Genomic DNA, 10,694 nt, shown 5'->3' with positions numbered 1-10,694 from the left:
CCATTTTTAGTTCTGCCTGTTCCCCGTGTCCTCGGACTCAGTTCCTCGGTAGATCGTAATTAGTTATCTTCCTCCAGCATCCCCAGTGCCTCCCGTACCTTTTCTTATTTTTTTTCTGTCTCCGTTTTCGATCCTTCCTCTAGGATAGGGCTTTGAGAATGGGCAAAAATCAAAGCCCCGGTATTGTCAGCCCGCCTTCACACTGTGGAAATATAGCATGGCACACGTTTCCTAGGAAGTGTCACCCACCTTCCTTCCATTTGAAGGAGTTGCCCGTGAGAGCTTCCCGTCTAGGCACAAGGGGGAGTCATCTCTTTGTGGATGAGGTTCAGAGGTCCCTGGCACTCACTCGTGTGCTTGTGATTTGCTAGACCCCGGGACCCACAGCCTTTAAGCCACAGAGGAGCACCAGGATCGTGGGAGCTAAGAAGTAAGTGAGGTTTTCTGGGGACATTTTTGAAATTGTGTAGACAGTGCTGAGAAAGATGTTTTGTGTCTGCACTTTGGAGCATCATAGCATAGATATTCTGCCACAGGTAGCAGATTTGACTCCATGTTCACTATGAATCCGATGTCCATTTTCCTCTATCTTAGTGAAGGACTCATGAACTTTCACCAGCACTGTGATGATGAATCTACTGCTGCTTAAAAGAGTTTCCTAAATGCCAAATGATAAGCTGCCAATGCACTGACATGCAACCCTCAAAAAGCATCTCTTCAGCTGGGTGGAGGTGGCACATGCCTTTAATCTCAGCACTCGGGAGGCAGAGGCAGGTGGAACTCTGTGAGTTCGAGGCCAGCCTGGGCTACAGTGAGCGAGTTACAGGACGGGCTCCAAAGTTGCACGGAGAAATCCTGTCTCAAATCCCTCTCCCCCCAGAAAAGCATCTCTTCTCCCTCCCACTACTCCAAGTCAGCCTGCCATTTAGCCACTTTCTACAATACCATGTTCTCAGATTGTACCTCAGAGTTTTGAACACTGGTTGGTGGATTTAACAGGTTACAACATAACACAAAACCTTTGCCATATTTACATTAAGCTGCTTATCTTAAAGCAGCTTCCCTGGAGATGCCAAACAGCATCCTTAATCTTCTACTCCTTGAATGGGGGCACACAGAACCATCTAAAGAACCAGCTTGAGAATACTCTAGAACCCTTCTACTCGGTGTGGCCCATGAGCTGGGAACTTGTTGGAAATACACAATCCTACATGCAAGTGCTCCAGCACCCTGGGTAATGAGAGTCTGCATTCCTAGCAGGCAAAGCATCACTGTCCAGCCCCAGTCAGGAACAACTGGATCTAAAGCAGCAGAGGGGTCATGTGCATGGGCATGCGGGAAGCCTGGTAAGGGGCCCGGCAGCAGGAATAAGGACAGGCTCTCTACTTACATCACACTGCTGCAGAGTATGATTTCAAGGTTGTTACTTTTGTTCATGCTGCATTTAACTCTGTGAAGCTTTGTTACCGTGTCTGTCTAGAACAGCTGATGGTCTAATGAAGAACTGAATGGCCAACGACAAGGCAGGAGAAAAGGTGGGGCTAGCAGACAGAATATATAGAAGGAAAAATCCAGGAGGAGAGAAGGAGCCAGAGGAGGAGGAGGACTCCAGGGGCCAGCCACCCAGCTACACAGCAAGCCACAGAGTAAGATTTACAGAAGACAGAGAACAGGAAAAGCCCAGAGGCAAAAGGTAGATAGGATCAGTTAAGTTGAGGAAAGCTGGCTAGAAACAAGCCAAGCTAAGGCCTAGCATTTGTAATTAAGAATAAGCCTCTGTGTGAATTATGTGGGAATTGGTGGCTGGCCCCTCGAAGAATAAAGAAGAAAAACAAACCAACAACATCACAGACTTGCAGTCACTGCACTCTGAAAACTGCAGAGTGAACCTACAGCTGCTGTAGACACCACAGACTTTCTCCCCAATCTGTCAGGGCAGAAATAACCCTCAGCATGTGTTGGCTTTCTCACCTCCAGCCAGCCCTCCCACCCCTGCTCACTTCCCAACTTCTTCAGGCTTCAAAATAAACCCATGGAAAAACAGAACCCATCACAGCAGCCCTCCATACCCCCTCCATCTCTGCACTTATTGTGTACACCAAGCTTCTGGCTCGACTTCAGGAAATTCTCCCAATAACTTGAAGCAAGTGGTTTGCTGCTGCCACCTTACAAACTAAAAACCAAAAAAGCCAAACAAGGCTTGCACAAGTAATTGTCAAGGTAACCCAGCAAGGGACTTATCAAGTTGATTGGGGGGTGGAGGAGTACATATCCATGTATATGTATGTGAAGGTCAGAGGTCAAACTCGGGCATTTTCTTCTAATTGCACTCTATCTTTTTTACTTATTTATGGTTGTTTATCTTAAAGACAGAGTAACTGACTGGCCTGGAACTCTGCCATGTAGACCAGGCTGGCCTTGAACTCTCACAGAGATCTGCCTGCCATCACACCTCACTGTTTTGTAGGTCTCTCACAGCTGTTAGACTGCACAGCTGGCACACTCTTGGCACCTGTCCACCTCTATGGCCACCCCGCAGAACTACAGTCACAGATGCACACCTCCGTGCCTAGTTTTCATGTGGGTGCTGGGAACAGAACTCAGGACCCCCTGCTTGCACAGCAAGCGCTTTACCCCTGAGCAGCTCCAGGCTCTGGGGCTGAGCTTTGGTGAGGGGATGACACAGGAGCAGTGCAGTGGCTAGAGCGCCTCCTGCAGGCCAGCTCCATGTGCATACTCAATCCGGCCAGCAAGGTGTGCTGCCCTGTGCATTCTGCAGATTAAAAACTGCAACAGCTTCTCCAACGTCACACACATGGGGACACGTGTGGATTTGAACAACAGGAACAAAGCAGGACACCTGAAAAGAGCACGCAGCACGAGATGACCTGACCCAGTGACGAAGAGTTCAAGGGTCAGGCTCACAAATATCTACCTCACGGGGGTAGGAGAGAAATGGAAGGAAGGAATGAGACGCCCTAGGGAGCCTCACTACATGGAAGAAGATCAGTGAGGGGGCCACACTTCGGGACACTCTCCCAGAGAGGAAAGGGGAGGGGTGTGTGAACGAGAGTGTGTGTGGTGAGGTAAGAAGCAAGAAATTCCAAAACCAGGTGAAGAACCAGCAGTCAGCGGAGCCCCATGAGGCTGAAGGCCGGACATCAGCAGACGTGGCCACACACCCTGTCAGCTGCCCCTTCAGTCTACACTGAAGAGTTCTTCAGTCTGGATACTCTTCATGGGTCTTGACACCCTTCTGGACCTAATGAGAGTTTGGGACATTCCCCCAAGTATGTATGTACCCATACACAATTTTTATCTTGGTATTTAATTTCATAATCTCCTAGAGCCTTCTTTAGAAATTCTGCTTTGTTCTCTAGGGCTCGGTGTTCCCGTGCTGTCTCTTAATATTACATACGAGCAAACACATGCCTCTTGTTTGACTTTGAAATATGAGTGTGTGTGGTGTGTGTGTGTGCATGTGTGTGTGTGCGTGTGCGTGCGTGCGTGCGTGCGTGCGTGCGTGTGTGTGTGTGTGTGGTGTGTACACGCGTATGCCACAGCATAAACGAGGAGTCATTTCTCTTCTTCCACACTGTGGGTCCCAGGGATTGAACTCAGGTCCTCAGCCTTGCTGGCAGGCACCTTCACCCACTGAACCATCTTGCTGGCCCCACTTGTCTCTCTTTGAGGTTTATTATCTTCCTGTGAACTCCGATTTCCCCCCCAGTGCCGGCAACTGCACTCAGGACCTCACACACAAACACCCCATCTTCTACTGACCAGCCCCTGCTATATTCTTGGTATATCCCTGTTGTTCCTGGGCACCCGAACCCGACAGTGTCCAAAAGAAAGCCGCTGCCATGACTAGTTGAGGGTCTCTGGCTTCCCCTCAAGGTACCTCTGCTCACGTCCCCTCTGCTACTTCCCCCAGCCTCCAGTGAGGTGTTGGATCTGTTCTGGAGACTTCTGAGAGCCACACCACACTCTTACAGCCAGGCTTACAGCTGTTTTCCCCATGAAAGGGAGTATAACATTGTGGTAAAATAAAGTTTCTCCCAAATTCATGTCCACGCTGGGCCCCAGAATGTGAGTGTTTGGGGGAAATAGGGTCTTTGTAGATATAATTAGTGATGATGAGGTCATATGGACCAAGGTGGTCCCTCAGCCCAGTAGCTAGGACTGGAAGTCATTGATTCCTTCCATGTAAGAGGAGAAAACTCAGACAGCGAGGAGAGAATACAGACATGACCGAGTTTGGAGCCTCGGTACCACAAGAGGAAGGTCCAGGACCACTAGAAACTAGAAGGACCTCCCCCCAGAATCCCCAGGAACATGACAAGTTCACACTCTGATTCTGGACTTCTGGATTCCAGAGCTGAACTACAACGACAAGAAGAAACTTCCACAGAAGACACCAAGTTTGTTGAAATTTGTTACAGCAGCTCTAAGAAGAACCAAGACAAAGTGTAAAACATTCAAATAAGCTCTTCCCAGGCACTCACCTGGCCAGGCTTAGCTTCAGTGCAGGAAGTCACAAAACAATGTCACCCTCATAGCCTGTCCCCCCATGGTTGGTGACCCCACACTTCACTCACTGATCAGAAGTACTTCCCCATGTGTAGAAGTTTTAAATGATAAATCTCTTCATCTTCTATGATGTCATGATTATAAGTCTTCCCCCCACTCCCAAGCTCATAAAAATATCTACCAAATTTTCCTTTAATGCTTTTACGGTTTTACCTGCTTGACAATGGTGACAGCTATTTTTAAATGCACTTGCATGCACCAGGCACCAGGCCACACCCATCACGTGTACTAACACATTTGATCCTCACAACGTCCCTCCTGTGAGGCGGCTGCCGCTTCATCCTTGTCTCATGAACTGAGGCATGAAGTGGTTAACTAACCTGCCCAAGGCCACATGGCCAGGGAGTCAGAGAGAGGCGGGACAAGCTCAGGCTGCCTAATTCCCACGTCTACACTCACCTACAGTATCATTCTGTTTAGAATTCCAATTTAAATGTTTTGTCCATCTGAACTTATTTTGGCTAGTGGATGCAGAACTTCAGTTTTTGGACCTAATGTCTGGCTAACAACTTGGTACACACTGAATATTCTGTTCTGACAACAAGGATTTTAAAATGTGTCACTATCATGAACTACATTCTCATCCTTACTTGAATGTGCTCGTGAATTCTACACTCAGTTCCCCTTCATTCCTATAGGAGATGTTAACTCTTTATATCATAAAGCTATTATTAGCTTGTTGCCTTTCTTATTTGTTATAAGTATTTGTCACATGTTTCTTTAATGTGGTCATAAAAATTCCTTCCAGTTTTCCTTTATTGCCTCAGGGTTCAAGAACTTTCTATGCATTCTCTCTCGTTCCTTGTTTTCTGGGAGACAAAGTACTTGGCGTATATGTAGTCCATTTGGGCTTCATTTAGTGCATCATTAGACAATCTAAATAAACACTGGAAGCCTGATGCTTAAGAGACTTTAAAAATGACGATGATGTAGCTTATTGTGATAAACATGGGACAGAGAAATAGAATAAAATCATCCGAATGAATCGAAATCACATTCTAGCTTTTGAAAGACCGTGCTGAAAGTGAAGACGGGCTCCTGCCCTCCCACGGCCAAAGCCCAAGCAAAGGCTCTGAAAACAGAGAAGACAGTGAGTGCTGAGCGGCGTCCACAACCAAGCACGAAAGAAGATCCCTTAGTCACCCACCTCCCAGCCCAAGACCCCGAGGCTCTTGAAGTGGCTCAAAAACCTTCTCAAGAGCATTTCCAGGAGCAACAAGGCTGACCAGTGTGCTGTCAGCACGTGTCCCCTGACCACTGAGTCAGCCCTGAAGAGACAGGCGACAAGTCAGGTGTGCCCGATGGGACGGCAAGGCCAACAGGCACCAGAGCAAAGAGGCTGTGAAGAAATTCTGTGACACTGATGACGTCAACGTCAGTCCTGATGGAGAGAGGAAGGTGTGTGTGAGGCTGGCTCCTGATTCGGATGCTCTGGATGTTAAACAAAACCAGAATCATTTCGACTGAGTCCATCTGCTAATTCTAAGTACAGTTCTCATCACACAAGTCTTTTTGGCTAAATATTTACTAAATATTTTCCTCCTTCTGAATATACTCTAAATGGAATTGATTGCACAATTTCTTCCTTAGACTGGTGTCTCAGTTAGGGCTTCTCCTGCTGCAGGAAAACACCACAACCAAAAGCAACTTGGGAGAGGAGGTTTGTGTTAGCTTGCATGTCCCGATCAGTCCATCACAAAAAGAGTCAGGGCAGGAACTTAAGGCAGGAACCTGGAGGAAAAACCTGACCAGAGACCACAGAGGAGTGCTGCTTATTGGCTTGCTCCCCAAGGATTGCTCTGCCTGTTTCCTTACTACATCCAGGACCAACAGCCCATGAGTGGCACTCAGGCTTACCTACAGGCCAATCTTTGGGGGCATTTTCTCATGGTGTTTCCTCTTCCAAATGACTCCAGCTCCTATCAAGTTGACAAAAAACTAATCAGGACAACTGGATATTGTTAGTATCTGAGACATAACTGACTTTGTACTGAATGGTTCTGTGTCAACTTGCCCCAAACTAGAGTCATCAGAGGAAGGGGTCTTAGCTGAGGAAAAGCTCCATGAGATCCAGCTGTAAGGTATTTTCTCATTTAGTGATCAATGGGGGAGGGCCCAGCCCATGGTGAGTGCTGCCATCCCTGGGCTGCTGGTCCTGGGTTCTATAAGAAAGCAGGTCAAGCAAACCATGGGAAACAAGTCAGTAAGCAGCACCCCTCCATGGCCTCTGCATCAGCACCTGCCTCCAGGATCCTGCCATGTTTGAATTCCTGTCCTGACTTCATTCAGTGGTCAATAGCAATGCTGAAGTGAAAGCCTAATAAGCCCTTTCCCTACCAACTTGCTTTTTGGTCATGGTGTTTTGTCGCAGCAATAGAAACCCTAAGACAGATTTGTACTGTTACTTTGCTGAATTAAATTAGTTCTAACAGCTTTTGTGTAATCTTTATGAGATTTTGTATATAAGATCTTATAATTGGCAAATACATGCTTTGGCTTCTTCTTTTTCTATGGCTCCCATAGGCTCATAGGGAGTGGCACTATTAGGAGGTGTTGCCTTGTTGGAGTAGGTGTGGCCTTGTTGAAAGAAGTGTGTCACTGGGGGGCGGGCTTTGACGTTTCAGAAGCCCAAGCCAGTCCCAGTGTGTCTCTCTTCCTGATGTCTATGGATCAGGATGTAGACCTCTCAGCTACTTCTCCAGCACCATGTCTGCCTGCATGCTGCCATTCCTGCCATGGCGATAATGGACTAAACCTCTGAACTAACTGTAAGCCAGCCCCAACTGAATGTTTCCCTTTAGCCAGGAGTGGTGGTACACACCTTTAATTCCCAGCCCTCAGGACGCAGAGGCAGGCAGATCTCTACGAGTTCAAGGCTAGCCTGGTTTACAGAGTAAGTTCTAGGACAGCTAGAGCTACACAGAGAAACCCTGTCTGGAAAAACAAAAAACAAAAAGGAAAAAAAAAAAAAACAACAAAAAACCCCCCATCAAGTAATAGTTGAAACTATCCTAATCTGGTACAATTTATATCTGCAATGTCCAATAAATCCATTAGCCACATGTGGCTTTTAAATTGACTTTAATCTAGAGCTGTAGAGATGGCTCAGCACTGGCTGCCCTTCCAGAGAACCCAGGTTCTATTCCCAGCACCCACATGGCTGCTAACAACTGTCTGTAACTCATTTCCAGGTGATCTGCTGCCCTCTTCTGGCTTCCACATGCACTGCATACACATGGAGCACACTGGTATAGGCAAAATACACCCATACATATAAAATAAAAATAGATAAATCTTTTAAAAATTGTTAACACAGATGTAAATCTAATTTAACTTAAACTTAAAATGTAGTCTCCAGTCACAATTTCCCTATTTCAAGTACTCAATAGCCAAGTATGAAAAGTGGCTACCATACTGACTACAAGACACAGAATCTCCCCATCATCAAAACATTCTCTTGCAGAGTGTACCCTGAAAGACGTCATACCAAGTGCCTCTTTTCAAACTACAATTCGGGTGCGCCTATGAATAATGCATTTGCGCGTGCGCGCGCATGTGTGGGGAAAGGAAGAGGAGGGATGCGAATGGACACCACGAGGCGAACTTTACTAAAGTAGAAACACATCAGCCAGCAAAGAAGAGTCGGACACAAAGTCAGGCCGTGTGCTGAAGCCTGCAGTCCCAGCGGCTCAGGAGGCTGAGGCAAGAAGATCACACATTCAAAGCCGCCCTGGCCAGCTTAGTAAGACCCTGCTTCACAATGAAAAGTAGAGAAAAGGGTTAGGGTTAGCTTAATGGTAGAATGTGAGAAGTCTGAAGTTCAATCCCCAGTGGCAAAAGAGGGAAAAAACAACAACAACAACAAAAAAAACCAGAATCAAAAATGAGCTGGAGCTGGGCATGGTGGTGTATCCCTGTAATCCCCCCAAATTTGGGGAGCTAAGGCAAAAGGATTATGTGTTTGAGGCCAGCCTGGAGTTTATTGCAAACCCCTGGCCAAATGTGTAATACACAACACGATCACAAACAACAACAACAAAATCAAGAATGACACTACTGGAAATTAGAAAAATGAAACAGAATTATAACTATTTATGAATCTGTGTTAGGTCTTATTTATCTTTACAACCTAACGAATTAGCTGGCTTATTCTTCGGACGACTGTCTGAAACTGTTCTGTAAACATCAGGGTAGAATGATATTATAGACATTTTGGAGATGGTTAACAATTCTAGACAGACATCATGGGTGGATGAGAAGAAGTAAGTTAACAACATATGACAATAAAACAGAAGCCTCTAGAAGGCTTATATTTAATCAGTATGCAGGCATCCTAACTGAAGAAAGGTAAACTGAGGGTCCCATGATAAACACATGGAGTTCTCTGATCGCTTCAGAGATAACAATCTGAGACACAGCAAATGGAAATGTAAGCATCTTTCAGTAACCCAGAAATAGCAGGATTCAAGGTACATTTACACGTTAAAAAAAATGAGCTGCCCCCTTTAAAGCACGTGCCTTTCATCCCAGCCCTTGAAAGGCAGAGAAGCAGGTGGATCTCTGAGTCTGAGGCCAGCCTGGTCTCCATAGTGAGTTCCAGGACAAGGCTACATAGTGAGACTCTGCCCCAAAACAAAACAAAATGAGGAACAACAAGAAGCAAAATGACACAAGCTGATAGCTAGCACTTACCAAACCTAAGCTCTGGGGAGATTAGCAGTGACTACCACGCATGTGTCATTCTCATACACAAAACTCATTTTGATCCCGAACTACTTCCATTTCTCATTCTGGAAGATCTGGACCAGAGACCTCACGGAGATTACTTGACACATCGTGAGTTCAGGTTTATGGACAACTGCTAAATAGCAGATCCTTTATGATGCCAAGGAGCCATAAAAGTATCCAATATTTACTTATTCATTTGATGTATATGAGTGGTTTGCCTGGGTGTACATTTGCGCGCTACATATGTGCCTGGTACCCATGGGTGTCAGAAGATGTTGGATCCCCTGGAATTGGAGTTTCACAGTTGTGAGCCACCATGTGGGTGCTGGAAATTGGACCTGAGTCCTCTGAAACAGCAGTAAGTGCTCTCAATCACTGAACCATCTCTCCAGCCCTCTGCACAAGTGTGTTTCTCTGTGGAAATTTCAAATAAAATTCTACCTTCCAATGTCTTCCAAATCCGTAGAGCAATCCAGGAAATTTACTATCTGCTTCTCCAGGTAGCTGTCAATCTTTTCTCCAGCCATCCTTGTGGAGCTGAATATATTTCGTGTCACTGAATGTAAGAACATGGCCTCATAGCTCCCTTCCAACAGCAAGTCTAAGAAAACTCCAATATCTGTAATTAAAAAAAAATCAGGACCGCAAGCCAACAGAATGTAAGTGTAAATGACAATCCATTACATAGATATTTTAATATACAAAACGGTATAAACAGAATGCTGGCTATACAGGAATCACTGAGTCTTGAGCAAATCCTTCTCACTCTACCAACATCAACCCTCCTAGAATTACAGGATACCTACAATGACTACGAGCAGCAGAGTGGAGGTCACACAGAAATAGTAGTAGTAGTAGTAGTAGTAGTAATAGTAATAATAATAGGCGTAGTACCGTTCTTTGGGAAATTCACAGAGATTCCAACGGACACAGAAAAGTTTCCTTTGCTGAGGTCCGACCTTCAATATTCTCCCCCAGGAGGCCAATCCAAACACACAGGATCTCTCGTGATTCCCTCATATTCCCCAGCTCACACCTGCCTCAATACTTTCACAACCCCGATTAATTTTTTTTCCTGACGAACTCTCTTACCTGTCAGTCCTAAAGGAAGAAAATCAGCTCAAGTCTGTCTCTCGGGAACTTTCCCAGACCACCAGATCTCAGACCACCGAACAACACTGCCCCCTCCTGCCCCCTCTCCGTACCCAGGGCCGGCATCCCCGTCCTCACAGCCCCCACCTGAGCCACAGCGCCCCTCCTGCCCCCTCTCCGTACCCAGGGCCGGCACCCCCGTCCTCACAGCGCCCCACCTGAGCCACAGCGCCCCTCCTGCCCCCTCTCCGTACCCAGGGCCGGCATCCCCGTCCTCACAGCCC

General features: G+C 46.5%; 1 protein-coding gene across 5 annotated transcripts in view; it reads right to left on the bottom strand.

Moving 5' to 3' along the window:
• Positions 1–3,482: 3,482 nt before the first annotated feature.
• LOC121826268 (putative Polycomb group protein ASXL2) overlaps positions 3,483–10,694 on the bottom strand; it is a 142,338-nt gene continuing 135,126 nt past the window's right edge. For 3 of the 5 annotated variants that reach the window (XM_076558759.1, XM_076558760.1, XM_076558761.1), the window contains exons 7-8: positions 9,760–9,937; positions 3,483–3,969 (exon numbers count right to left, since the gene is read on the bottom strand). In XM_076558759.1, coding sequence (XP_076414874.1) covers positions 3,648–3,969; positions 9,760–9,937 — 500 coding nt within the window. In that variant the 3' untranslated portion in view covers positions 3,483–3,647. Of the gene's footprint in view, positions 3,970–5,486; positions 5,972–9,759; positions 9,938–10,694 lie in introns of those variants that run through there. The other 2 variants (XM_076558758.1, XR_013046978.1) reach the window with 2 other exon arrangements.

This window comes from Peromyscus maniculatus, chromosome 22, assembly GCF_049852395.1.
Source record: "Peromyscus maniculatus bairdii isolate BWxNUB_F1_BW_parent chromosome 22, HU_Pman_BW_mat_3.1, whole genome shotgun sequence".
NCBI classification, from domain to species: Eukaryota; Metazoa; Chordata; class Mammalia; order Rodentia; family Cricetidae; genus Peromyscus; species Peromyscus maniculatus.
Note: the sequence above shows the minus strand (reverse complement) of the source record. Positions and strands in the feature narration are given on the sequence as shown.